Source organism: Paracoccidioides lutzii (assembly GCF_000150705.2).
Source record: "Paracoccidioides lutzii Pb01 unplaced genomic scaffold supercont2.3, whole genome shotgun sequence".
NCBI lineage: Eukaryota > Fungi > Ascomycota > Eurotiomycetes > Onygenales > Ajellomycetaceae > Paracoccidioides > Paracoccidioides lutzii.
In genome coordinates, this window is record NW_015440949.1 from 823,028 (window position 1) to 850,622 (window position 27,595).

The following is a 27,595-nucleotide window of genomic DNA, read 5'->3' on the forward strand; positions in this document are numbered from 1 at the left end:
CGTCCATCTAACTTCGTGGAAATCATAAGATTGCTCACTAATCTTCAAGAAAGAAGAAACTAAGGAAAACATGAAAAATATGCCAAAACAGTGTTACAGGAGGCATGTTCGTTCACCTTTATACAGTGAGGAACTTCGTTTCGCCCTCCTTCAACTTCCCAGCACCAACAAGACCCTTGACGACATGGCCATACGTTGACTTGACAGCAGCAGCATCCTTGCCAGCAGCCGCAAGCTTCGCAGCAAGTTCAGCAAGCTCCTCATTGCTAATCTTGCTAATAATGAGATCGACGTCGTTCAAGACGCCGTTGACCTGGGCCGCAGAAGCATCTCCCCCTTTGGCAAAATAGTTCACATCCTTGACGCTGCCCTTCAGCACACGCTTGTTTTTCTTCGCAGCATTCTTCGCAGCCTCCTTGGCCTTCTTGCCTTCGAGCTTTTCAACTTTAGCAGCCTCATCCGCCTCCTTCTTCAAGCGTTCTTCTTCCAGACGGGCCTTCTCCTTCTCCTCAGCAAGACGCTTCGCCTCAGCCTCCTTCTCGATCTTGCGCTTGTCTTTGTTGGCCCGCTCCGCCTTGCGGAACTTCTTGATCCGTTCATCAGCTGCAAGGGCATCGTCTACAAGCCTGCGCAGACGAGCAGTGTCCTCTGTCTTCTTCTTCCGTCGCGCATTGGCGTTCTTCCGTTCGATATGGCGTTTGTGGTCACGGTTTTCATTGTCGTCGGGGACATCCTCGTCCTCATACTCGAACGATCTCCAGCTGTCAAAGTTGTACCAGAAATTGTAGAATTCCTCGACCTCTTCCTTCGTGCTGTTCTCATCACCCAGCTTGGGGACTGGTTGGATTTTAGAGAATCGAGCTTCCGCTTCGAAGACGGCGGACCATAGCTTGAAAAAATTTCCTTTCTTTTTACCTGGTGGGGCCACATTGGCAAGCTCATCGACTGAGTCAAACTGCCGGCGCCGAACGGGGTCGAGCAAGATCTCGGTGGCTTTTTGGATGCACTTGAAGAAGCTGTCGTTCTCGTCCGCATCACCCGAGGCAGCCTTCTTGTCTGGATGATGACGGAGAACCTTCTTCCGGTGAGCGCGTTTGATCTGCTCATCTGTTGCACGATAGCGGTATTTGCTCAGTCCGAGCACTGCGTAGTGATCTTGGCCCTGTTGTATACAGTCAGTGTCCGGGGTGGTTGAACAAGTGAAAATCTCAAGTGTCCTAATGGAAAAGCACACCTTCCAGTCCTTCGCGTCCCGTTGAAGCATGATAGGATCTTCCGGCTCACTGATTTCATCGACTTCGTCTTCTTCGATCTTCTTGACATTTTCCTGCGCCTGGATTCTGTCGTCCTCGGAGAATGTGCGTTGATGGCGCTTCTATTATAATGATCACTATTAGTCTTGATTCCAAAATAACAAGCGCTCCCGCAAAATACAAAGTGTAATATGAAATCAGATATTTGCATACTCTACGGGCATGAGCCAAAAAGTGCGGTCCAACAGGCTCAACATTCCTCTGAATGGCGCTGGACAATGAACCAACAATTTTCAAGTTTTTCTCTGCACTCCAGCCCTCTGGCAGGACTGGAAGTGGCAGAAGCACAACCTCAGCAGCAGCCATTTCGTTTCGGCTTGAGTTACAGAATCCGAAGTGTGTAACTAAGAGAATGTGAAGATGTCATAGTGTAAAACCGGTAAGAAAAGTTCTTGTCCTGAATATATTTTTTTTTTATTTGGTGACGAGAGACGCTAAACTTGTTTGGGACGGAGAAATCAATTCGCCGCAAGCTTCTGTTTTTTGGAGTGACAGGACAACTAATTGAAAGGTCGTCGATGAGTTGGAATCTCCTTCAATTACCCGCTATTCAGATGATATTGATGAAGCATGACGATATCCGATAATGATCCTTCTTAGATAAAACTGGCTATTTCTTATTTCTGCAGAAAATAGAGTCCCTTATTGAAGGCATCTTATCTCTTCTCGAAACCTCGATCAACTTAGCAAATTCCCCAGGCCCACGATCCACATGCTGAAAGATACTCTACCAAGTTCATAATAATCACACTTACCCATATACCCATAGCAATCATGGCCACCACACCCTTGCCAAACGCACTGAGCGCCTATCGCCTCCTCCTCCGCGCAACCCGCATTGCCTTCCAAGGTAAAACGCATGTCCTCCCTCGTATAGTTACCCCTCTATCTCCCAACCGATCCCCTAGCTAACCCCGAATTTTCTTGCAACAGGCGACTTTACAACCCTCCACGCCGCCCGGGCAGAAGCCCGCAAGCACTTCGACCAAAATCGCAGACTGGGCGTTGATACTCCAAAGCACATTCAACATGCGGTTGAGACGGCGGAGATTTTGCGGACGAATGTTGTCCAAGGTGTGAGGGTTGAGGGTTCCGGGGAGGCAGGAAAGGGGGAGGAGCGGTATGGTGTGTGTCCCTTTTCTTTTCTCTTGCCGTTGTAGTTCAGGCTGATTGGCTGGTTTGTTTGATTGTTGTGGGTTGAAAGATAAAAACGAAAGAAAGAAAGAAAGAAAGATAGATAGATAGATAGATAGATAGACTGACTTATTTGGTTGTAGAGTTGCGTATTCATGAGCACATCGAACGCGGGGATAACGATACAATTAAGACGGCGGGGAATAAGAGAATCAAGGCTGCGGTTGGCAAGACGTGCTCGCAATCGTGAAGGCGAAAGGGCGTTTTAACGCGCTCCAAGGTCGAGTGGCAATTGGAATGTGTACTTGTTAGGACTATGAATTCTCTGGACAGATATACTGGCTGATGCGATTTTTGAAGGAGGATGTATATGCCCCGCCGATGAACCGTTGGAGAGAGGCACATGGAACTACATTTAGGCTGCGCACGTCAACAGTCTGTGTATACGAGGTGAAAGAAAACCTGTCCAATGGGAAGATAAGGTCGAGTAAGATATATAATAGAAACCCAAAGCCCCCTGTATATAATACACAGATGATTTTAAATAAGAAACAAGAAGGAAACAACATCACAGTATTCCTTCTACAGATTATTAACGCCGAACGAATCGTAAAATATTCCGAAATCAACATCAATCCCCAGCCAAGCTAGCATAATGAACATCCCCACTCCCTGGCGGCGGAGCGATGGTATATGTCGGTTTCTTCTCTGTGTCCTGTAAAGCACTACCAATATTCCCACTCTGCGTAGTTTCGTTCGCGGTCCTTTCCACCCCAGAACTTCTTCTTAGTGCCATCAACCGTCCCTGTCGTGCGTTCTGCATCCTCTCCTCCCGGTCCATACTATCCAGTGGCCGAGGTTTACCCCACTGCACTCGAAGTGGGCAGCCCTGAATCACCGCCTTACCTTGGCAATGAGCTGCAGCTTTCTCCGCCGCCTCTCGAGACGCGTAGTTAACAAAGGCACAATGGGATCGATGTGAGCAGATGAGCGAGCGCAGCGTGCCGAATTCAGTAAAGAAGCTCCGTATTGCATGTTCGGGAAGATCGTCCTCGACGCCGGTGATGAAGAGGGATGTGATGTTGGTATCTTCGGGGGGGAGAATGTCTTGCGGCCCAGGAGGCAGCTGCGCAACGCTGGGGAAGCCTCGTCCGCCACGACCACCACCACCACCACGTCCACCCCGCATGCCAGCTCTTCCTCGGCCAGGAGGTCCGCCACGCCGAATATCGCCGGTTCGAATGGGACCCGGTGTAGAACCTCCAGCGCCCGGTCCTGGTCCGTATCCTATTCGCCTTTGTCCTGATCCTTCCTGCTGGTCACCGCTCTCGCCGCTTGGTTGTATTCGCCGTTGCCGCTTATAGTAGGGTACGCTATTAGCCAGCCTCCTGAGTAGCTCTCGAGCCTTCTCGTCTGTCTTAGCATATTCCTCCACCGCCCCTCTGCCCTCCTCAATCTCCTTCTCGTGTTCCTGGGCGTAGTATTCTCTATTTATCGAGCTCTGAGGTCCTGGTGCCACCATCTTCAAGGCCGCATCTCTAACCACGATGGGCAGGCCAAAGGAGAGATCCAGCATGCAGCACTGGCAGCAGTTCTTGAGTCGTGCGCATGTCAGACAGATATTTGTGCGTTTTGTGCGTGCTGTTCGGTCGGGTTTCCATTGGAACATGGTCATAGGGCGCGTGCATATTTTGCATTCAGCGGCGTAGTCCTCTTTGAGCATTTGGACGTAGGGGTTGTCGGGGAGACATGATTCGCAAACAGAGGGGAAGTCTGTTGTTTCCCAGCCCGAGCGGTTTATATCTTGTTTTATCTGAGGAGGAGGGCCCATGGTGACAGGTGAGGTGTAAGTGTTGCTACCTATAGGTATAACTGTTTGCTGAAGTTGGTTTTTCAAGATGGTTTTTGATGACGTCCAATCTGATATCCAAGATCGGAAATCAGCCTTACCCCATTTGGATTTATCGAATTTGGCATTGTCACATGAATTCAGAGGGGTGATTTACTAAGCAAAGGAACTTGGAATAATTTTATCCGGATCGAACGGTTGTTGTGGCTGACAGCCAGAGCATCCCTTATGATTGGCCAAGAGAACGTCGGCACAATCGTTTGCTGCAGACTAGGCCGTATGCAGGCTAGCGTATTATCCACTTCCTGAGGCTGCCGCGATTTCAAAGCTCCTTATTGGCTACAGGTTGCCCTCCATCACTCCTGATTGTGCTTGGCTGAGGCTACAATCACTAGTCCTTATTAGGCATGATGTCCCGGTGATTGAGCCCCCTTTGTCGCTCGCTGTTCCTGGATCGCGGTGAGTTTTCTCCAAATTTATTTTCATTGTTTCCAAACATCTTTTTCACTCCACGATAACAACCCAACATTCGCTCTGGAGTTATATCCTCTTGATATCCTCAACTGCTTGGGACCTCCAAATTGAAGAAAGACCAATTGACTCTGAAATCCACTTCGTAATCCTCCCTCCTTTGTCTATTCAGCACCTCCTTTTCTCGCCACAATCCCCCTCCACTCGCTTCTACAACATATATAACCGGCAACATGGCGCCAGGAGTACTCGAGCCTGAGGACCACAAACGTGATGCTGCTTTCAGTAAGGCCCTCCATGGCACTTCTGCCAAAAGACGTGGTGGTCTGGCAGCTCTGACAGCCAAGGATCGCAACGCGCAAAAGGCCGCTCTGGAGGAGTATTTCAAGCATTGGGACCAGAAGTCCTCTGCGGATGAAACTGAAGAAGTCAGAGAGGTTAGTGCTGCATCTGGATGAGGAGTGTTCTAGCAATGGATAGTTCTAATACCACTATTATTTAGGCACGACGAGCGGAATATGCTACTCTTACCCGACAGTGAGTGTCTCCTCCTCCCATTTGGTCCCATTAGAGTTAGCCCCTTTACGTAAGCTGCGATTATTAAATGACAGCTTGGTTGCCCATTCATAGTTACTACAATCTTGCTACCGATTTCTATGAGTATGGCTGGGGATCATCCTTCCATTTCTGCCGCTTCGCGTACGGCGAGCCTTTCCGCCAATCCATCGCTCGGCATGAACATTACCTTGCCCATTGGATAGGTCTGAAGGAAAACCAACTTGTCCTTGACGTAGGCTGCGGTGTTGGTGGCCCTGCCAGAGAAATTGTTAAGTTTACGGGTGTCAATGTCATTGGCTTGAACAACAACGACTACCAGATCGATCGTGCCATCCATTACGCCACCAAGGAGGGTCTGTCGGATAAACTGCGTTTCACCAAGGGAGATTTTATGCAGATGTCCTTCGAACCGGAGACTTTCGATGCAGTTTATGCTATTGAAGCCACTGTCCACGCCCCGTCCCTTGAAGGCATATACAGTGAAATTTATCGGGTCTTGAAGCCTGGTGGTACTTTTGGTGTATATGAGTGGGTTATGACTGACAAATATGACAATGACAACGCAGAGCACCGTGAAATCCGCCTTGGAATTGAGCAGGGTAATGGCATCTCCAACATGGTCAAGGCTGATGTTGCGCTTGCGGCCATTAAGACTGCTGGTTTTGAACTTCTACATGCCGAAGATCTCGCAGATCGAGGAGATGAGATCCCTTGGTATTACCCCTTGGCCGGATCGTGGAAGTATATGAGCTCTATTGGTGACTTCCTGACCATTCTCCGTTTGACATGGTGGGGGCGTGCGATTGTTCATCGCTTGGTTGGTGGCCTGGAGAAAATTGGAATTATGCCTCATGGCACCCAGAAGACTGCATACAGTTTGGCATATGCTGCTGACTGCTTGGTAAAAGGTGGTGAGCTGAAGTTATTCACCCCCATGTTCATGATGGTGGGACGGAAGCCCGAGTAAAGTATGCGACACGTTTTTCGAGAAAAAAGACGATGGAGTGAGAATGTGGTGTAGTTGTGGTGTAGAATGATGTCTTGACTGCTTTTGCGTCTTCTTTTCTCTTTTGTTCGTTGACTTCACTTCCTTGCTAGATTTTTGGTGCTTCCCCCTTTAAATTTTCCATCTCCTTCCCCGTCCCCCACTTCTATCCCACTTCCACGGAGATTGTGCACATTCATTCCAACCTACATACTCCATAGCTTCAGCCATATCTCCCACGACTACCCTATTCCGATGGGCGGCTTCAATCTGTCTTTGGGTGGAGATCAGCAATCTTATTCTGTACAATTGTTCTATTCTCTCGTCATGTATTTCATTGCTTTTCTTTCCTATGTGCTTCATCTTCAGGTTTTCCTGTTTTCCTGTTTTCCTGTTTCTTTACTTTATTTTAATATTTTTTTCCCCCAATACGTAGATTTCCTTTGGAGGATGCTTACATATATACATTTAATGGTCCGCTATTTCCACGCCAATCCATATACCTTGTGCACATGTCTATTTATTATTTGAATGTGTCAATTGCTCTGCAACGTTGCCTCCGTTTGTATGAATTTCTTTCATGCAGCTGGACTTCGCATGACTTAGAATTACTGGATCTTATATTGAGGATACCTGTCCCCAACTTCAACGCCTTTTGTCGCGGGACTTGCGGATCGCACAATGCTGAATGGTATGCTAAATTAACCCGGCAGATAAATTCGGCGTTGATAGCTATTGGAAAGAGGGGAACCGTCCATCACACACTTCGTGAGGCTGGGTGTGCCGGTTTGGCTTCAATACTCCCAAGGAGAAACCAATTGCCAACATGGCATAGCAAAAAGCATGTTGGTTCGGGGGGGGGGGGGGGGGGGGGGGCCAGCTTGAAACTCACAAAATATAATTGACCCTTTTCCGAGTGGTCCTCGCAGCGCGATCGCTACTGCACATCATACCGGATACTTAGCGAAACCATTTGAATTGGTTGTTAATATCTGCTCACGGTAGGTCAGCCAACCCCTGATTTCCAAAATGCAATACTCGATATATAAGCCCTTTGGTTCGGAATACATTGGGGTTTTAAAACACGAGCAGGGGATAGACAATACGCTGTCTCAAATGTATACATGTATGTCCAATTCAGATTCATTATTAGCGGACCCTTCGCTATGTTTTAATCCGTTAACGGACTTTATCCAATCCAACAAGGTCCATAACCTCACTCCAACCTGAAGAGCCCTGAAGAGCCCATCTTTTTTGCTATTGGATGTCAAAATTCTGTCCTTTGATTCTGTTTTTCAATTTGTAATCAAGAGCCTCCCCATCCATCATTCCATGCACGTAGCACTCGCCAATCAGATCATACCGAGAGGGCGTCGTGTCGTCTAAATCTGTTGGGTGGTTGTGCGCGCAGCACAGGCAATTTCGCAGCTGACACTCGCACCGACAACGCCTGCTCGCATCCCTATCACGAAGCAAGACAGGAACGTTGCATCCATATAGAATGCATACTTTATCCCCCTTTTTAGCCCCCATGGGGAGAAGACACAACGCTTCGTGCGCTGGAATGCGTGCTAACACCGCAAGTCTTCGTGACCATACAGTGCATTGCACTCGCTCGAGGTACTGCTGCACAAACTTGGGGCACCCATATGCAACCGATTCTTTCATATCGAGATCCCCTCCCGACGTTCGAAGACTGAAGGCGTCCTGGCACGCCTTCCTCCAGTGTCGTGGCGGCCTGCGGCTTTCGAAGTCCCGATTTCCAACCAACGTCCTCCAGAAGGCCTCTGGGGGAGGTAGGGATGTGTTTTCCCAACCCGCAATTTTGTTCCAGTCGGATGGAATAATTCCCGCGCGGGCTGCTGATGCCTTTTGCCGTACCGTATCAAGGACGAAGCCTTTGACATTTAGGATCTCCTCCACTTCAGAATCAAACGACCAACAAGCGGGGATATCATGGGCAGCCTTGTAGAGATTTGGGCTGGGCCAGGGTTTACCTACCAACGAATCGGCATTAACCCGACGATAAACTCCTTGCCTTTCGGTGGCAAAGGCTTTATCTGATACGGGGCGCATCCATGAAGGAAGCTTGGTGCCAGAGGGTGCCCATGGTCGGCACATCATGTCTAGCGAGTTTGACTGAGTAAATATGAATCTTAAAACATCTTTACACACTTGAAGGACACTTTTATTGTAATCAACCGGGATACTGTTTTTCTTCGCCCTCTCGCGGAGTGTTTTTGCAGCTTTTATCGCCAAGAAGCCCTGTCTTCCTATTGAGTCTCTTCTCACACTTAGATTCGAGTCAACAGAACCCTGGGTTGGTGAGATTTCTAGAATAGAAGTGAGAAATGGGTGACCGTTGGTCACAATAGGATTTAGAGGTTCGCGCTGATCGGTAGGTGAATTTGCCATCCTCACTAAACGATCTCCCATCGTTTCGTTCGCTCGTGAATTGACATAACTTATAGAAATTTGGGGGATATCGAGATTTTCGGTGCCATTTACGCGCTTGTGGGGTGTTTCATTGCTTGTGGTATCAGAAAGGGCTCTTTTTCTACCCTCTGCGACGTGGGCAAGCGCACGAAGTTGTGCATCTAGGGAATCAGCTCCACTTGTGGGTGATGTCGGAAAGTCGCTGGATACAGATAGCCTTCTTGGCCATTCATTGGTGGTGTCATCCGAAGTTGTGAATGATGTGCCCTTGAAACCCGGGCGTGCATCGCGGGCTAGCCATAAAATCGCGTAGAGCACATCTCGGGCGTCTGAGGCCTCGAACGCCGATAGGGAGGACATGAGTTCTTCTAGAGAAAGGAGGCGTTCTAGGATCTGTCCCTTCTCTGATTTCCTGAACATGTTATCCGATGCATCTATCAGCCGGGCAGCTGCTGATTCACTAACATCTCCAAGGTAGTCTGGATGATCACTATAATCCTTGGATTTTCTCAAGAGCCTCCGCACGTTCTCCTTACTATGGACAAGGAGGGAAACTGCGTCAGCGAACTCTTCCCAGTCCACGTTCGATCCACCGCAAAATACAGTGGCTTTCTTTGCCAATGCTATCTCTTGGATTATCCACCGTCGACTGAACCATGGTCGTCGAATCAAGGCGCACAGTGCTACCCACTCCTCGGATAACGACTGGTCTTCCACCAATTTGTCAAAATTGTCAGGTTTCAGACGACATCGGATAAATTCCATTGCTCTGGCACTTCCGTCGGCTTCTTCACCAAGCCAGACGCAGACACTCTCCGCGGTATCAAAGATCCGGAACATCATGCTGACTTGGGTACTTTTCTCCTCCTGATTGTCCTGATCCACGCAGAGAGCATCCACCCACAAATATCGATGTGACCGAGGAAGTCTGAAACGCAGCAATGCAGCTTTAAGGTTGGGTCGAATTTCCATTGCATGAGATTCATCAGCTTCCAGAATTTTGATAAGACAGTTTTCACCTTTTGGCCCCCAAGTATATGACAGGGCTTCATACGGCTCTGGATTTGGCGCACTGACCACCGCACCGAGGGAATCGCTCTCCGGCATGTCGTCGCTAGGAAGAGTACGCTTCAGCAGATTGCATTCAAGTTCGGCATTGCCTTCGCCTCGGTGGAGTCGTACAAGCCGAAATTCCCCTCGTTTTAGAGGGCATTGCCCGTGATAGTTGTACGCTGCCATATATTTTGGGAAAGAAAAGCTTGATCGTTGGCCGTAATTCTATGCTCACATTGGCTGGACACAAGTGCCCCAAGGACCCTCTTGGATGGTGTTGAAATAGGCACTTTCAAGGCACTCTTCATAGGACTATAACTTTGACGAAAGCCGCCCTGCCGATAACATACAAGGATTTCAAACACCATTTTATCTCAAGGCGGAGAGGGGATATTTATGATAGCGTCAGGATGCGCAAGGCTGGAATTGACGTTTCTGCATCCCATCAGGCTGTGATGAGGACACCATGCAGTGCACTAGCACTGATAGAATAGGCATGGTTCGACGTTCGCTGTTTGTAGCCCATGGTTTCCCCAACCAACCATAGTGTTGCTTTCCTCATATATTTCATCTCAGGCGGGGCGAGGTTCACAGAGTTTGGTGAGGCGCTGAAGGCTTTCTAGTCACTAGTTGTCTGAGCGCGCAGAAACTCATCAGCCAACCAAGCGGATTGTGCAGCCACGGCACGATTAGGTGTGTTCAGTTCCTCTTCATTGACATCAAGCAGTTAAAAGAGCCTCAAACCCCAGAAGCAAACGCCTGCCATGGAGGTGGTATTAAATATGTTGTCTTTCATCACCGATATTTTGAATATGTATATCCCACATCAGGTACGTGTCAACAAAGTGTTTATTCCTACTGTAGTCTAACATTAGAAGGCCGAATTGCATCCGCGCTCCTGGAACTTCATTCCTGTGACGGGTGTTTCATTGAACGCCGCTGGCCTTGTAGCCATCGCAGAGGTTTCGGTTCTCGCTAAACGCACGGCGCTCACAGGTGCATCAGCTCTCCTTGACACACTCGTGCTTTGTCCCGGCATACATCGGCAACAATCTGCACCCGAACTCAACAATGGCGAGTACCCAGCAACTGCCGCGTTGACATCGGGATATGTATTCCGTGTGGAAAATCCAGCTGCCGTGCTATTCCTACAGAAGATGAGTGTTACCGGTCACCTTACATACCTCAAGGTAGCTCCAGTTTCAAAATCAAATACTGGCCTCCGGTCAAAATTGAATTTCCTCTTCCCTTTGACTGCGACATTTGCATCTTCAAACATACCATACTTCCTTGCCGCCATTGCATCACAAGCCGTTTTAGTAGTCCTAATTATCGCACACGACTGGTGGGGTGTCTCTGCTCTCTTGGCACTGATGTTCGCTCGCCTCTGCAATGTGATCGTTATTCGCCGACGGAATACCCTTGGCTGGAAAGGTGCGCCCGAACCTGGAGTTCAAGGCGACCTCCTTATTCTCCTAAGCCAGGATCGATGGGTCAGACTTCAAGGTGCGGTGGATGACCTAAAAGCCGTGACATCTGGCCAATGGCTGCGAGACTGCTCGTTCGCAGAAGATTCAATCACAGCATTTGCGACGTTGCTCGTTTATACTGACGTTGCTCTCGTCAGCAATGTCAGCAAACCAGGACAGATTCTTATTCTCGCGCTTTTTGTCATCTCGACCGCGCTATTAGCCACGTCCAATGCAATGACGTCAGAACTCCACATGCATGGCAGAAAGATTTCGGCGACGGGAAAATCGAAGAAATATGCTAGAAGGTTAGATATGGCCAATGACCTTATCCAAGAGACACGGCGTGAAGACTGGGCGTTGCGATTGGGAATGATTGTTCGCCAGTTCCAGGACGCATCGACAAACACGACAGACGGCTCTGTTTGCTTATGAAGATGCTAGTCGTGTTTGATGAAAGGCTTTTCAAAAGGTGGTTTGATACGTTTGCTACAGATAGTGCTTGAAGGTATTATTAGTTGGAAGCTCTGATTCAAAGCTAGTTTCACACAGTCCCTGGGTTACAATAATCACTTTTGAGCACTATACGAATAGCTCTGTCTGCCGCGTCGTATAATAGCTCGAGGGTTACCATTTACCTTTCTAAGTGCAGCAAGCCTACCCTATCTTACTCAGATCTCATGGCTAGCGAAAAGTAGGAGAGGTTTCATGGCGCCAAAATTCATTCCTGCTGTTTGAGCAGCCATTCCTCTGTGAACGAATCGTTGGACGTACCTAGCTATTTATGTACACCATTTTACACCCAATTGTTGGAAATTCTGCTGATTGTCTACAAAGTGAGAGACACTCGGAATATTTTGGGCTGCCATTGCTGCAAAATCATATTGATTTATAAATTAAAGCTCTGCATCTGACTATTTCTATCTGAAAAATCTGGTCTATATCGACACAGACGTCGAACCCATTCAATATCACTAACTGGGAGCTTGGAAGTGCCAATCGAATCCTCTTACCTCGAGCGTTGGATTTATCCATAAGTTACATTAGAGAGGGGAAATTATAGAAAAGAGAAGAAAGAAGAAAGAAAAAGGCTCCATGTGGGAATAACTATCTATATAAATAGTGAAGCCGATATAGGTATCGGTTCACATGCTGTCGTATAACATGACAGATATATAGGTGTGGCGGGTAAGTATGGGAAGCATTAGACAAAAACCAGAGACAACTGGAACTAAATCAGTTCAAAATAGAAGCGAGAACAATTTAGAAACCTGAAGAAAGCAAGTATGTAAATATGTTTGAAGTGTCTAATAGTTATGGAGCCGAAATCACTCTGTAACAAGCGGGTACATGCCCACCCCACGCCTGTGTCTTGATGATATCCTCGTAACCACGCAGTTGCTGTAATTTGCCCGAAAATAGTGGTTAGCGGGGGGAACTTGGTGATATTTTAGCAAGCCGGCGTTGAATAAGCGCCTCTCAACCAGAGCGTGCCGTCTTGCACGCATAGGGGGGATGTCGAATGTTTAGCGACGTTGATTCGTCCTGTAGCCTAGGACTAGATAATTATATGACAAACATATGGTGGCTCATATGGCGAAAGAGAATATGTCAACTTTTCTGACGATGGGTGACGGCGAGGCTCAAAGGAGTGAAGTCAAAACTACCCAAAATGGGCATCACCTCTAGAGACCTCGGGATTCCTACGAAGAAATGCTGATGACGCTCCAAATGATGGATATTGCATCTCATCGTTGCAGCTCCTTTGCACGTCACTTCCAGGGTAGTTATATCGCTTTTTATCGTTTCTCCCGATATCTGCACACTGAGCGGCAAAATACCAGCCCCTCCCCCAAGCAACCAACAATGTCAGGTCGCTTTCAGGTATCTCGACTGCAGACAACTAAAATCACATATCAGGGGATATGCGGAATCCCAATTCCAGACCTCTATGGGGGATATGATTACAATTTTAGATTCCAGGAAGAGAGCCCCAGTTCCATATGCAACCGTACACTGGAAACGCCCATTGACCACGATGCAGAAGGTCAATTGTTTCAATCCATAGTCATCCGTCACAACAAGGAGATTTTTGCCGCACGTTCATGGGTCTGCCAAATATGTGGAGAGCCTGCAAAGGAATTATACCATTCCGGCCTTCCCTTTCTGAGTCCCCGGGTAGGAACATCTCCTGCCTCTCGTCCGTTATTTTGGGATTCAGTCGTGCCAATTTGTCGATCTGCAGGGGAGTGCGATCGGCGAGCGGAGCAGGCTGCCAAAGATTATGTTAATAACATACTGCGTCCCGAATTTCCAATCCCTTCTGCAACGAGCTGCGAGTGCTGCGGGCGTGTAAGCAATACAGCGCGGTGCAGCGGGTGTAGGAGAATTTGGTAGGTTTAAAGCTGTGGTTCTCTATGTTCTCATCTCTTGTCAATCCCAGAATATTCCTGTGGTAGAAGGACCCTTCCACAACGTTAATCGGTGTGGTATGTTCCACAATCAAGGTATTGCTCCACCATATGCCAGTCCTTTGACTGGCCCAAGCATAAGTGGCAATGCCGCCAGGCACAGAAAGAACGCGCTCGAAAGGAAAAGAATCGTACATGTGGACCAAAATTCCGTGTTTGCAATACGTGAATATCGACGTGTCGGGGAATATTGAGAGTTGATTACACACGAAAACAGTTAATGACCAAAAGAAAAGAGCCAGAGAAAGTGGGTTTCCGCGTGAAAATGGGAAGAGAGTGCAGAAATAGCTAAAACGTGTTTATCAGGTGGATCCGCCCGTTGGTGTTGTATGAATACCCCTCTTACGTTAAGCAGGCGTTGCCTCGAACTGCTTCATTCAGATGGTCTGCGACAGGGAACCACTATTTATGATAGCAAAACATGTACACACTCATATATATTATCAAATTAGGTCGGTCTCAACGGGCTTACCGTGCAGGGTTTTTGAACGATTGAGCAATTTTCTACTTACTAGGATGAGAGGCTTTTTAATTCGTTTATACGATAAAATTTTCCCCAATTCGGATAGGTTAGTAGTACTACTGATTTGACCTTATAAGAAGGATCAAATCTGACTCTAGCTTCAAGGAAGTATATTGTTGAATGAATAGCATAGAGGATATATGGAAAGAAAAAGAGATCTATCTTTGAGAAAAAAGATATTAAAAGAGACCCTCTGAAACAATGCTAATCACGGTGTTAACAATCACTTCTCTTGATACTAACTTTCATCAATATAACTATCGCGTACTCACTGTTCTACAATTCTTAACCACATCCCTCCCCCCTCAATGCTTTTCCCTGCCCTTTCACTTCTCCACTCCATGGCAAGTGCCCCAAGGATGCTCAAGCATGACAGTATCAACTCCATATGATGCGCATCTATAAGGGCATTGCTATATTCATCAAGGACACGATCAAGCATCTTCGGCACTTGTATGATATCCCGAAGTGTTGTGGCTTCAGCACCCACAAGCGCAGATGCGTCGATGCCGGGCACGTTCGCCAATCGCGACTTGAATATTGCCCTTCCTGTGCTGCCCTAATCCCCCTGTCAACTCCGATGTAATATACAGTACATCATGTTTTGAAAGACCGTGCATCGCCCACCTCAGACCCGAGATCTCAAGCACCAATCCATTATTTTGCAAGGCCCCCGCAGGTGGGATGGCAAGGAAGGGGCAGTTGATCCAACATAATATTGGGCGTCGTAGATTTCTATAATTTAATTTAACGGGCAAAGAGCTAAGATCTTCATCCCAGATACGGCCCAGTCCTGGATCTTCGGCTCCTTAAATTGCTTGGCGTCCAAGTATTACTTACAAACCCTAAGGCTAGTTAGTGGCAAAACCAATAAGGAAAAAGATAGGCGAGATATGGATGCTTTCTGTATACGTACACCTTGGACTCTTGTTAACCAAATATTATCAACTCATGGCATTCGGGTAGCATATTGACGACCTTCCTTTGAAGAGAGGCCCGATATATCGGAGTTTGTCCAAGGAGTGATCATATATGGTATGATATACTGAGCAGTAAAACACGAAATCGGGGTGTCTCTCGAAAATGTGAGACCGATTGCAGTGTATATGCAACATATCTCTCAATCATCATTCACATACGTTTCATAAACCTTGGCGTAAAACTTCTTGCCCACGTCCCTGTGGCTCCCCACCTTTGTTCTCAACTGCGATTCACCCCACGTATCATACTTCCCTCTCAAAAACGGCGAATCAATCCTCATTCCTTCTTCAGACTCGTCACCAATCGCCACAGTCCTCTGAAATTCATCCCTCAACATCCCTACGGCCTCCTCTTTAGTTAAACAGCGCCTGACCCCCTGGAAAAATGGTACACTGAATCGTTCACCAGACCCAGGCTCCATGAGCATACGATGCGTGGTGGCTTTGCAGACGCCATTAGTCACGACCTCGAATGCCTGGCCGATATTAACCACAAATGTGCCGGGAACACAAGGAACGTCAATCCAGTTTCCGGCTTTGTTGAGCACCTGTAAACCTTTTACGGAGGGTGGAGAAGCTTGAAGGAGAAACGTCCACCAACCCGAGGAGTCTTTGTGGGGGCCAACACCTTGGGTTCCTTCGAGGTTATCGGCTGGGTTGGAGGAAGTGGTGCCGGGGTAATGAACGAGCTTCAGGCGGTGTTGGTCAGATAGGAAAGGGATAAATGTTGATGGAGGGAGGGAAAGGGCTTCCGCTACAAGGCGGAGAAAGCGCTCGCCAAGCGACGTGAGTTCCGTGATGTAGGATTGAACAATTGGTTTGAGGTCCGGGAGTTGGGACGGCCACTACATAGAGTGATAGATAACATTTTAATACAATTCCATGCGAGCCTTCTCAGAAGTATATGCAATGAGATAGGCAACGTGAAAGGAAATTAATATGTGAGTAAAAGTTTACCTGGTTTGGGCCCTCAATTTTTCGTATAGGGGTCTTCCAGGTGCATATATTGTATTCAACTCAGTCGCAAACTCAACCTGCTCCCTTCTATCTGCTTTCCCCCCAGTTGTCTCTGCGCCAACGCTGCTATATCCTAGAAAATGGGGAGAATTATACAGGGCGATTTCCTCCTTTGCCCAGTCAGGTAAGCTGAAAAAGTGTGGCAGCACATCAACAAGATTGGCAATGGTCTCATTTGGAACACCATGGTTGGACACGTATAGAAACCCAACAGAAACAAGCGCATGGTGTAGCTGCTCGAGAAGTTCTGGTTTTGTAGCAGGAGACTCCGCTAGAGACAGGTCAATGGTTGGAATTTCGGAAAATGCATAAGTGGGTGACATAGTTATTTGAGGGAATGTACGAGGACCTCTTGTCCCCAGTGATAGGCAATTAGGGACGTCAAATGCTCAATGCTTCTACCGCTATCAGCCCTAGCGATGGCTATAATAATCCTATCTGAAAGTGAGGCATGATACGCTCCAAGGACAACATCAAGTTCAAGGAGGATGTAAAAGAATCCAGCAACTGCAGCGGTTGCAAGTTTTATCAAATCCCAAAGCTGATGGTAGTTATAAAGCCGTTTCCAGTGAGCTCCGTGAGTCAATTTGAATTCGGAGTGTTTGTGGCTGGATGTGGAGAAGAAAGACCTCCAGTCAATTAGCTATTGCACTTATAGCATAGTAACCCATACTTCGGCTGAGCTAAATACCCGACTTGACTGCGTCTTGGGCCGTCCGGGTATCCAGCGTTGTGCGATGTGAGGAGTGAGTGGGGTGGCAGGACAGATTATTGCCAAGCCTCATAAAATAAAGAGGCACTACGTTACTTAACTAGTTATCGCTGATGGTTAGTAAGTAATTTAACTCTCAGAATCAAATGAGGAAACAGAAGAAGCCCTTGTACTAACTGTGCCACGCGCACTCACCATTAGTGAGTGCGCCCCACCGTAAAGAAAATATCACTGTAATGAAAATCTTCTAGGATCACCAATCTTCAAAAATTAATTAATGGTCAACACCATGCCTATCTATAATATAAAGATTATCTATATACTCATTAGAGAGTGTAGAATCTCTGATAGATTGAGATTCATTAATAACATCACGTTGTGGTTGATTGGCATTAGATTTGAAGACTTTAATCTTAACTGACTATGGAGTTCTATTTCTCTCTTTTATTGATTCCTCTTCCTTACAATACTTGATCTTGTGATTGGCATCCTTGATAGTGAGGATCCTCCCTATCTGCACCTGTCTGTGGCTGTTTTTGACAATTCAGCATCAATTCATCAAATAATGATCAGATAACTCATTCTTTTAATGCATATTCAATTCTGCCTGTATCAGACTCTTCTTGAAGATCTTATCCAATCACTGAGTCAGATCAAATGTCAGAGTGTTTTCCATCTCTTGTATGACATTATCTACTGCCTTGATTTGCTGATATAGTTTTATGACTATATCTGGAAATGTCAACTGAGAAGATGTGGTGAAGAATCAAATCTCATAAATGGAGTAAAACTGAAGCATTCTTCATCATCATCATAAACAAGCAGCTCTAGGCCGCCATCTATTTTATATTGTCTCAGACATTGAAGGATTACTTCTCATTTGATTGAATAGATTCCACAATCAGTGAATCTCAATGAATCCAGCTCTAATGATAGCAGGTTTGAAGATATGATAACAGACACTCTCTAGATTAGCAAGGAACAACCTCTCATTATATTGCTCATATCTGTATTAAGAAGCCTTGTTAACTACTTTTGTATGATAATGATTATATTGCTGAAAAGGTACACCATCAAGAGATTGCAGTAGATGACTTGTATGAGATGAGAATTCAAATACAATATCACTGATGTGAAACTTATACTAATTGAAGACAGATTCATAGCAGTTGAACCATTTGATAACAAAGCTTATATTCTCATTTGACACTCATTTTGAATTCATAGGTTTCTGTTTAATCCTCTTATAATCTGGCAGACATTTGATGAATTGATACGCTCATATCTTGTCAATGGTAGGAGGAGGGATGTCAGAATTAAGATAATAACAACTCAGTATTCAATTCACAGCAGCTTCAATATGTTCAACTATAGGAGGGCAAAAGTTTTTATTCAATTGATGAATTCACTTCTTGATCACTTTCTTCTGACTGTCACTCAACATTTGATTGATCAGAGCTTTCATATTCCTTGATCTCTTTCTCTTAATGTGTCAATATAAAGTTCCATATGGAATTTAGAATTCTCACACCACATCTATAATTTTTAAATTTGGATTTGATTTTATGGTGTCTAATGCCATCTAAATCTGATCTTCCGAATATTTAATATTATTAGGCATGGTGGTGGTGGTTATTGATTTTTGAAGATTGGTGATGAATATACAAGAAAGAGATTTTCATTACGGTGATATTTTCTTTACGATGGGGCGCACTCACTAATGGAGAGTGCGCGTGGCACAGTTAATTCTTAATCTAAATTTTCAATCGAAATGATTTTCCTTTTTTGCTTTTTCTTTGTCTTTTGGGCTTTTGGATCTTTAAAATTGAAAGAGGTCTTGCAAATACGAAAATAACCGGGAGAGCTTGAGCTTAATCATATCAAGACAAGCGAAATGGAAAGTAAAGAAATTATCCCTTCCCGCTGTCATTTCATGTTCGTCTTCTGAATAATAAATTTTTCAGGACGTAGTCATGATATGTAGCCAAAACCTAAACATGTTGAGGAGTACTGTACGATGAAAAGACAAGGCATGCAAGCAACCCTTCCGGGAGCGTCCAAGTGAGCAAAAACTCCCCATTTGTTCACGGCTCAGCCCCGAGTTTACGCGAGTTTCGCATGTTACGGTAGCCAGTGAGGGTCATCCAGTACAATGGATCCTATCTAGAAATCAAACAAACGAAAGGCTATCTTTTGGGTCCAGCTTGTGAGCAGACTTCAGTAACAACACCCAGGCCGAACATTCTTTGGCAAATCATCTAACATGGATAACGAAAGAGAATGTAATCAGCTTGCGAACAAATTTGCCTTTCATTCGCATGAAATGTCAAATGGAAAGTGGGATGATGAAAGGGAACGGGTGGTAGGTAACAGAAAGGTCAAACTCAACTGAATAAAAGCCAGTAATAGTCCTCGAATCATCCCCAGAAATCATTGCCCGGTTGTCAGGGACAGGCTTATCTCTCGGAAAGGACATTGACCTGCCGCGATTCGTTTGAACCTGGATTGATTGTGACAAGTGAGCATATGGGGACCAACTATTCAAATGACGCAAATTACGTACAAGAAACCAAAGCTCTGTTCCATTGGCCCTCCCCTTAATATCGCCAAACTCAACTCTGACAATCCGCTCGCCGCCTGCGCTGTCGATCATGAAAATTGTCTTCTTTTCTGTGACCTTAGTCTCTGGGGATATCAATGGACTTATTGTGGCATTGTAGGTGCCACAATGCCCCATACAATGAGTGGTGGCTCCATCCACCGGGCCGTCATACTGTATCTCAATCCCCGTCAGTGCGGCGTGGATATCCCAGACAGATAGAGACGTGATCTTGTCAAGGTTAACACCCCCTGAACCTCCAAAGTGCAACAATGTAATAGGCCTTTCTGTATGCAATTTTTTAGCGGTTTGGCCAGGAAATGAATTTTCATGTAAATTCAGATTGCTCTGGGGTATATCTGGAAGCCAGGGGAATACATCTCGAAGTGCAGCACGTGGTTCGGGACCACTTGGGATTTCGAGTGATATTAGTTTGAAACCCTTGGAGACGTCAGTAAATGCAGAATAGTTTTGAAACAAGTCAGGTCATACATCAAATCCTCCTCGCAGCGCCCGAATTTCCTGGGTATGGGAGACAAGCATTCTTTTTGGCAATCTTTTATGAGAGCCTGCCCAAGGTGTAAGACGTCCCGAAGGGGAAGCAAGTGCAAACCCTTGCACACCCCTTTCGCCAATGGCCAGATGGAATCCACAAAAAGTCGACGTATCATAATCACTCAAACTCCTGTTCACACTCAGATAGACTTCAGTTTGCCCAACGATACGCCCAAGTTCAATGCTTTCTCCATCTGACCGCATGAGCCTAAACCCGCAGACAAAGGGTGCGCCAGTCATTGTAATAAAAGAAACGTATGCCCCCACAATTTTGCCGCTTACAGAAACAATGCGAGAATACAGCTTCCTGCAGCCATACATCAGGTTATTAGTACCGGTATACTCAGCGACCCCTGCTCTTCTCCAATCACCAAGGTCGTCTGGAATATCTGAGTTGTAGAATGTATGAGCTGGAAGCCCTTTGAGGGGAGACTTGGACAATGCTACCACAGCATCAGCAAGGGGGCAGAGCAAGTTCCATATTCTCCGTCTATTTTGGATTCCTGGTACTTCGAATGACGCAGCCTTGATACTGTCAAAGATGAACTTCCAGTGGTAAATCCCGGGACTAGGCAGCAGGTCCTTTCTAACTTCGAAAATAAAGCTATATTCAACCTGGAAACGAGATAGCCAAAAGCTTTGAGAGAGCTCAACTGAAGCAAATGCTCTGGATGCAAGCATAAGATTCCTGACATCGCGGGAAGGGAGTAAACACAACAGTAGTTCACGAAGTTCATATGGAAGTCTGGCAAAAATATGGCCATCGGTAGAAGAAAGTCCATTTATATAACTGACAAGAGACTTGGAGGATTGTTGCACCCTTCCTTTTTCAATAATCTCACCGATTTGTGGAATTTCAAGTGGGTTTTGGCGATGCAGAACAATCCGCGGATTAGGGTTGTCCGATGATCCATAATATCCAAGAACCCTACGCAGGAGAATGTCATTACCGTTTATCCAGTTGCTAGGTTCTGTTTCATAAATGCCCCCATAATTATGGCCCCAGTTCAAAGTTGCCACGGTCTGTGGACAAGATCTCAGCATATCGTTGAGCAGCTGGATGTCGACCATGTTTGGATAAGCAGCTGCGCATAGAAGTTCCCAACAAGGTGGGTGAAAGAAAAACCCCCAAGGCTGAAAATCAGGTGGAAGAAACCCCTGAGTTACTTCAGAGAGGGGTGAGGGAAGTATGGTGATCTTAGTTTCTTCGAAGCCAGGGCCGTCATATCTGTCTTCTTGATCGGGAGGTGCAGTGAATTGAGCACTATCCTCATTTTCCTGAACATAGCCTACACCCGATAAATTGGGATTAGACCAGTCATGGCCATTGGTATAGATACTGCGAAACTCGTTAAGCCAGTTTTCAGTTTGTGAAATGTCCAAAGGACCCCCGCACAGAACGCACGCATATAGAGACATTGTCTGAACCGTTTGAAGTCGGAAGAGAAGATCTAAAATAAGATGAAGATTATACCCATGGGAACCAAAAGTGGCATTTTCATCTGTTGTTCGGGGTTGTCGTTGTCATGTTTTGCTTCGCTGGCATACAGGGGCAATAACACGTGACAGTAACTATCTACAATCCCAAGGTTGCATAGTTCGCCCAAGCCCCATTCTGAAGTGAACAAATTGATGGCGGATATTGATAGGAGGTGGATGTCCCTATGCGAGGGCGCCTGGATGGAAATGCGGATTGGACGCTGACCGGCCAATCGAAGGATTGAGCGAGGGGCTCCGGACAATGAGGCTTCCAAATAACTCCCTCATAGTTATACCCATTGCCTCATGGAGTTTAGCTCCATCCTAATCGAAATTGACATGATATCGCCCGTTTTTCTGGTGTAGTTATATAAACTGTTCCGCTGCTGTACCTGCACGTGATCTAGATAGCTTGTATAGAAGCATAGCTAGCCACCGCTCCCGGATGGCAGGATCACCGAACGAACGTTTGAACGCGATTTCCATCATCAGGAGCAGCAGCTTTGTACATGGCAATTACAACAGAATGCCGAAATACTGTGTTCAGACAATCAGAATGCGCCTTTTGCAGACCGCCTGTTCGCGCCAGACATTTCGTCAGGACTGAATAAAAACACCATGTTGCGAAAATATGGAGTTGATGCCCTCTGCTAACTAGCAAGCTCATTGCTCCAGGGAAGACACTGCTCTTGTGATCCTGCTCAAGCACCAGCGTAAGGCAGCTTGTACGTACTGGGTGGTTTTTTGTGATGTTCGATACGCAGTGGAATGGGTGTTTTCGATCTCCACAACGTGACGGTGCTGTCTGGGCAGACAAGACAATGTGCAAATCCATGCAAAGAGATTTCCATTACACCACCCTGACCTAAACGTGAACAATAACTTTTTTATCGATGACGATTGCAACATTACTGCCATCATTGACTGGGCATTTTGCTAGCTCAGTTTCAGGTGTTTTAAAATGGAATACTCTAACATACCGCCTCTGCGACAGAAGTACACTCTGTTGCCTGCTGGATAATATGACTTTTTTCCGCAAATCTGCGAGAGGCGTTGGGAGCTCTGGAGGAAGGAGAGTTGACCTCCATCTGGATATCTGCCACGCAAGGCGTTAGCTTCGACTTGTGAGCGCCGATATGTGAAATGTAAATAAGTAGCATAAGTATTAATAATATGAATAAAGTATTTGAATATGAATAATAGTGAAAAATAAAAGATCTTTAAAATTTACTAATTTATAATCAATTAATAAAATAAAATTAAACTTATCATTTAGATAACTCAAAATAAACCAAAGTAAAAAATAAAGAAAAACTAATATTATAAAACTTATTTATCTTTTGATCCATTTTTCTTTAAAAGTATGGAAGAAATTTTCATTTAATTTATATTATACTTTATTTAATAATATTGAATTTCAGTTTTTTCAATTTGCATAAACTTAAAAGTTTTTATTTTAAACATGTAAAAAGAGAAATAAGTATCAATAATTTTAAATATAAAATGTTTTTATAGAATATATCAGGAAATTTCTTTTTAAATATAATATATATAAGATTTACCAATTCTAAAAATATTAAATATGATTAACAATAGTTATAACATTTTGTATTTTTTATTTAACTATAATTTAATTAAATTAATTTCACAGTATTTTTATGTAGTATTTATTCAGAATAAGCTTTTTATCTATTTTTTTTGAACATTTTTAATATGTTTAAAAAAACTTTCAAAATCAAGTTCATAAAAAAAGTTATTATTCAGAGTCAGTGATAAAATGTATGAGAAAGAAAAAGTATCTAATAATAATGCAGAGGGGATAAAAGCTGTTACTCATTCATTGTCCAGTATTGACTACTGACAATCAGATCTTTTTGCCAGTAGTCTCACAAAAGCAGCACATGTTTAGCGTCATCATGTTGAGAAAAGCATTAGTATATAACTAGTGGTACATCACTTCTTAGATGGTAGCTTATCAATGACACAAAGTTAGAGCAAAAGCCACGTCGTTAACGGAACTAGATCTGAGGCTTCAGGCCACGTTTGTTGAAAAAAACTTTGGGTTAAGGCTAGGATATTTCCATCTAAAGTTCAAGTATGCTCATATCCAAGGGTTTCCTGGAGTCAAGGTTTCAGTTTTAACTTGTAAAGTTTTAACTACTAGTGTGAATTAAAATTAATAGCCAACAAAAATTACTAAAATTTATAGATATATTATTATTATTATTATTGTGCAAAATAATACTGAAATATATTTATTATAAATAAATAAAAGAAGTAAAAATATAAAAAATTTAATTATATATTTAATATAAAGAAATTTTAATTTAAAGACATATTTTAAATTTTAATTTTTATTCTAAGTTTAATAAATAGTTTATTATTTAATATATCCATCAGTAATCATTAAATATATATAGTTATAAGTATTGTAAAAATATAGTAAATATAATACATTTTAAATATATGAAAATAAAATATTATATTTTAATAATTTTTAATCTAATTTATTAAAAATTATTTAAATAACATTTATTTCAAATTATAATTCATATAACATATTATATTTCAATAATTTAATAGAATAATTTTATAAAAAATTATATTAATTATATCAATAGTGAATAGAATAATACATTTATCTAAAAATGATAAAATAAAAATCAATAATTTTTTATATCATATTTATTTATAGATAATATTCACTGAGCAAGAATTGATTTTTTAGTGAAAATTGATTTTTAATTTCTTGACCAAGAATCTCTTTATATTGCACAATCATACAGTCAATTAACTTAGCTTGAGTAAGAGGTAGTTGTCATATGTATATGCAACAGCTTGAATACTTGAAATTTGAACTTTTTCTAAAGCTCTAATAGCTAGTTAATGGAATTCTACCTTCCTTATAAGAGGCTTGATTGCCTATTGCTGTTGACATGTTGACAAAAGAGGTTAATGAACGCGTCGCGTGGCGAAGAAGCGGACCGGGAGGTGGTGGATTACGTGCCTTAGCCCCGAGTTCTCTTCCATCGAAGAGAGGAGCGGAAGGGTCCATGGGTTAAAGGTGTTGTAGTGCGCGGGCAATGGGTGCTACTTAACTGCTACCACAATCCTGGGCGGCAAATCCACTTTCAGAGCTTGTCGATGGCGTAGGGGCCTTGATTAATATTTGGGGGTAAATATTAATCAAGATCCCAAAAATCACGGTTCAGACAAGCATGAAGGGGTATCCCAATTCAATCAATGTGCTGTCGGGATTCGTGGAATTACGTCGGGAAGAGGAAAAGTGGAACAATGATATAGATTTCAACCGGTTAGCTGCAGCCCCACTGTCCAATGTGAAACGGAGAGCGAGAGTCAAAATAGAAGAGAGCGAGAAGACACGGGGTGTGAGAGAAACCATGGATGATGAACCCAGAACGATGAGGTGGCAGAATGAAGATAAATAGCTGCAAAAGCAGAGTTGTTAAACAAACTCCCCATGATACAGCATAACTACCTAATAGTAGGTACGCATATAGCTTCAGCGTGGGCAGGAATAATTCGTGTTGATTCAAGGTTCTGACTAATCGCCCAGCTATTTGCGAAGTCTTTCCTGGGGCAAAAATCCTCCCCCAAACAACGTAACCACCACCTAACCAACAACAAGCATTACATCATTCCAAATGCCGACAACAAGCAATTACCTAGCCGGGTTGCCATGCTCGAGGAAGATACCTAAGTTGGCGCTCTCTGCGGATTTCTGCAAACCCCTGTTCATAGCATGACAAATATCAATGCTGTTCGGGAAATTAGTTTCGAATCGCCCCAATGGCAGGTTTGCTCTAAGAACTCCTCAGATAGAATATCCGCCAGCGGAGGCAACCTGCGATCTCTACGTTGCTTGACGGCCCGTCCCAACGATGACGATAATTCCTCGGATTAAACACCGTGACAATCCTCAGGAAGACTAGGATGCCAGATATTCATTCAGGTCCACGGAATTGTTTTTGAATAAGTCTCTCTGCAAAGTGCCAGGGAGTCAGATGATAACTGATAGTGGACCTTCTATTTCCTTCATTGGGTTTACCCTTAGGAAGTTGTGGATACGATCTGGGCATCTAAAGTTATTCAAAATCGTCAAACTTTCGCCAATTTTATCGAATGACAACGCCTTTATACACCCCGTTTTTACCTTCGCAGCCTTACCCCTCAATTCAAGTATTTAGACTCTCCATCATAACCGGGTACTTCATCGAGCTTGTGTTCAACACCACCACACCCTATCCCGGCCAATGGGAATCCTCCTCTCATACTTCCAACGAACGTGGGCTCTTATGACGTTATGGGCGGCGTGATTGCAGGACAATGCTGTTATCGATCATGTGCTCTGACACCTCCCTAACTACCTTGAAGATGCTTTGGATGGCGTAAGGAGGCAAGCAGGCATATATTTCTGCAATGCTGGAGAGCTTTCGTAGTTATAAAAGGCATGTCGCCTCCCAAAACCAAATGTCAGCTATAGTTGATCCCTTCTTCTCTTCCATTTTATCTACTCAGAGATACCCCTTTCAGCATATATTTATATTCTTTTATCAGGATAAGAGGGCTTCTTTTCATTTACATTTTCATTTCTTGTCGTTCAGATACGAGACGCTGCGCCAAGCTGAGCTGCCATGGACAAGGTTAACACTGTCTTGCGGGGCCTTCTGTTCTTTATCCGCGTCATACAATGGACCAGCGCTGTTATTGTCATGGGCATTGTATCATATTTCCTTCGTAGGTTTCCTAGAGGCCTGCATACGAAGTATGAGGAAGTTATTGTACGGTTGCTACTTTTTATTGCTTCCATTCTTTACTTGCATTCTCGGAAGCTCCATTCAAAATCCCAACACGAGTTCAAATTCACACTGACACTAAAGCAGGCTGTATTATCCGTTGTCTTCTTCATCCCGGGATTGGTGTCACCGTTCTTCCCTCAAGTCGGAGGAGTCGCCTTTCCCGTCGACATTATATTCTCCTATCTGTACGTAGATGCCATTTCGTTTCGCATCTCTCGCGTCACGTGGGAGCTAAACCCTCCCTTTAACGTCTGACAATCGCATTGACAATCCCAACGAAACATGTATTCAAAAGGCATATGCTAAATAATAAATGTATAGATGGTTAACCTCCTTCATCTTCACGGCTCAAGACTACAACGAAAATCCATGCCTCTTATTCGGCCCTCCAGGAGCACGTTGCTCAACCAAACACGCCAACGAGGCATTTACGTTCCTTGCTTTGTAAGATACCACTCCATCCATCGTTGCAATGAAATGCGTTATATTTCTGGTTACCTTGTTACCCCAGTCCCAGAGGTTCATTATCCAAGCGGGATTTGCCTATTTAAAAGCATGCTGGTGTAAAACAAAATAATAAAATTCAGATACTAACTTGACCAAATGTAGCTTCGCTTGCCTATCCGCGGCCATGCTGGAAATTTATAATCTCTGGTCGTATCATCAGGGCCGTAACCGCCCCGCGGTCCACAATGAAAAGAGAGAGGTCCCGAGTCAGTCTGCGGAAGGAGAAGCGACTGTGTAATTTTGGTGTCGGTACCGGAGAAAATATTTGACATTCGTTCTGAACAGGCTATACTCTATGTGCTCACTGTCGTTGCTGAGAAAGGATGAGAACAGCGTTATGTGGGGGATGTGAGGGAGAGGAATAAACTAATACCTGATTATGAGACCAAATTGGGTTTTAAAACATCCCGAATCAATGACCAATTGGCCAGTCACATACACATCTGCGGTGAATGGCAAGAAGAAGAAAACAAGCAATAAGAAAATTATATATGTATAATAGCAGAAGATGATGGACAAATATTGAAAACGAAATAAGGAGTGAAAATATCGAGAAAAGAGCGTTGACCGTTGGGTTTGTTGTCTCCTGTGCTTCCCAACTCTGCGGGAAGTGGTCCGTTGTTATATATGTATCTCTGCATTATCTCCCCTTATTCATTAGTTA

General features: G+C 44.5%; 11 protein-coding genes across 11 annotated transcripts; 6 read left to right on the plus strand and 5 right to left on the minus strand.

Annotated features, from left to right (window-relative positions):
* Window positions 1–118: 118 nt before the first annotated feature.
* On the minus strand, window positions 119–1,619 carry PAAG_01572 (hypothetical protein; the record flags this gene model as incomplete). Its single annotated transcript, XM_002796518.2, has 3 exons — window positions 119–1,162; window positions 1,235–1,375; window positions 1,467–1,619. The coding sequence occupies 3 exons, from the start codon at window positions 1,617–1,619 to the stop codon at window positions 119–121; spliced, it is 1,338 nt and encodes a 445-aa protein (XP_002796564.1).
* Window positions 1,620–2,087: 468 nt separating this feature from the next.
* Window positions 2,088–2,697, plus strand: PAAG_01573 (hypothetical protein; the record flags this gene model as incomplete). The annotated part of the gene is made up of 3 exons (XM_002796519.2): window positions 2,088–2,163; window positions 2,247–2,438; window positions 2,591–2,697. The coding sequence occupies 3 exons, from the start codon at window positions 2,088–2,090 to the stop codon at window positions 2,695–2,697; spliced, it is 375 nt and encodes a 124-aa protein (XP_002796565.1).
* A 381-nt stretch (window positions 2,698–3,078) lies between these two features.
* PAAG_01574 (pre-mRNA-splicing factor slt11) lies at window positions 3,079–4,278 on the minus strand (the record flags this gene model as incomplete). Its single annotated transcript, XM_002796520.2, has 1 exon — window positions 3,079–4,278. The coding sequence occupies one exon, from the start codon at window positions 4,276–4,278 to the stop codon at window positions 3,079–3,081; it is 1,200 nt and encodes a 399-aa protein (XP_002796566.1).
* Window positions 4,279–5,000: 722 nt separating this feature from the next.
* PAAG_01575 (sterol 24-C-methyltransferase) lies at window positions 5,001–6,292 on the plus strand (the record flags this gene model as incomplete). Its single annotated transcript, XM_002796521.2, has 3 exons — window positions 5,001–5,204; window positions 5,270–5,304; window positions 5,398–6,292. The coding sequence occupies 3 exons, from the start codon at window positions 5,001–5,003 to the stop codon at window positions 6,290–6,292; spliced, it is 1,134 nt and encodes a 377-aa protein (XP_002796567.1).
* A 1,275-nt stretch (window positions 6,293–7,567) lies between these two features.
* Window positions 7,568–9,985, minus strand: PAAG_01576 (hypothetical protein; the record flags this gene model as incomplete). Its single annotated transcript, XM_002796522.2, has 1 exon — window positions 7,568–9,985. The coding sequence occupies one exon, from the start codon at window positions 9,983–9,985 to the stop codon at window positions 7,568–7,570; it is 2,418 nt and encodes an 805-aa protein (XP_002796568.2).
* Window positions 9,986–10,563: 578 nt separating this feature from the next.
* On the plus strand, window positions 10,564–11,703 carry PAAG_01577 (hypothetical protein; the record flags this gene model as incomplete). Its single annotated transcript, XM_002796523.1, has 2 exons — window positions 10,564–10,629; window positions 10,678–11,703. The coding sequence occupies 2 exons, from the start codon at window positions 10,564–10,566 to the stop codon at window positions 11,701–11,703; spliced, it is 1,092 nt and encodes a 363-aa protein (XP_002796569.1).
* Window positions 11,704–13,134: 1,431 nt separating this feature from the next.
* PAAG_11307 (hypothetical protein) lies at window positions 13,135–13,933 on the plus strand (the record flags this gene model as incomplete). The annotated part of the gene is made up of 2 exons (XM_015846979.1): window positions 13,135–13,620; window positions 13,712–13,933. The coding sequence occupies 2 exons, from the start codon at window positions 13,135–13,137 to the stop codon at window positions 13,931–13,933; spliced, it is 708 nt and encodes a 235-aa protein (XP_015703401.1).
* A 1,449-nt stretch (window positions 13,934–15,382) lies between these two features.
* PAAG_01578 (hypothetical protein) lies at window positions 15,383–16,582 on the minus strand (the record flags this gene model as incomplete). The annotated part of the gene is made up of 2 exons (XM_015844383.1): window positions 15,383–16,087; window positions 16,277–16,582. The coding sequence occupies 2 exons, from the start codon at window positions 16,580–16,582 to the stop codon at window positions 15,383–15,385; spliced, it is 1,011 nt and encodes a 336-aa protein (XP_015701291.1).
* A 2,715-nt stretch (window positions 16,583–19,297) lies between these two features.
* PAAG_01579 (hypothetical protein) lies at window positions 19,298–21,544 on the minus strand (the record flags this gene model as incomplete). Its single annotated transcript, XM_015844384.1, has 3 exons — window positions 19,298–19,471; window positions 19,535–20,011; window positions 20,063–21,544. 3 exons carry the CDS (start codon window positions 21,542–21,544, stop codon window positions 19,298–19,300), a joined length of 2,133 nt encoding a protein of 710 aa, XP_015701292.1.
* A 3,278-nt stretch (window positions 21,545–24,822) lies between these two features.
* PAAG_11308 (hypothetical protein) lies at window positions 24,823–25,053 on the plus strand (the record flags this gene model as incomplete). The annotated part of the gene is made up of 1 exon (XM_015846980.1): window positions 24,823–25,053. One exon carries the CDS (start codon window positions 24,823–24,825, stop codon window positions 25,051–25,053), a length of 231 nt encoding a protein of 76 aa, XP_015703402.1.
* Window positions 25,054–26,259: 1,206 nt separating this feature from the next.
* PAAG_01580 (hypothetical protein) lies at window positions 26,260–27,169 on the plus strand (the record flags this gene model as incomplete). Its single annotated transcript, XM_015844385.1, has 4 exons — window positions 26,260–26,406; window positions 26,509–26,609; window positions 26,746–26,868; window positions 27,034–27,169. 4 exons carry the CDS (start codon window positions 26,260–26,262, stop codon window positions 27,167–27,169), a joined length of 507 nt encoding a protein of 168 aa, XP_015701293.1.
* Between the last annotated feature and the right edge of the window lie 426 nt (window positions 27,170–27,595).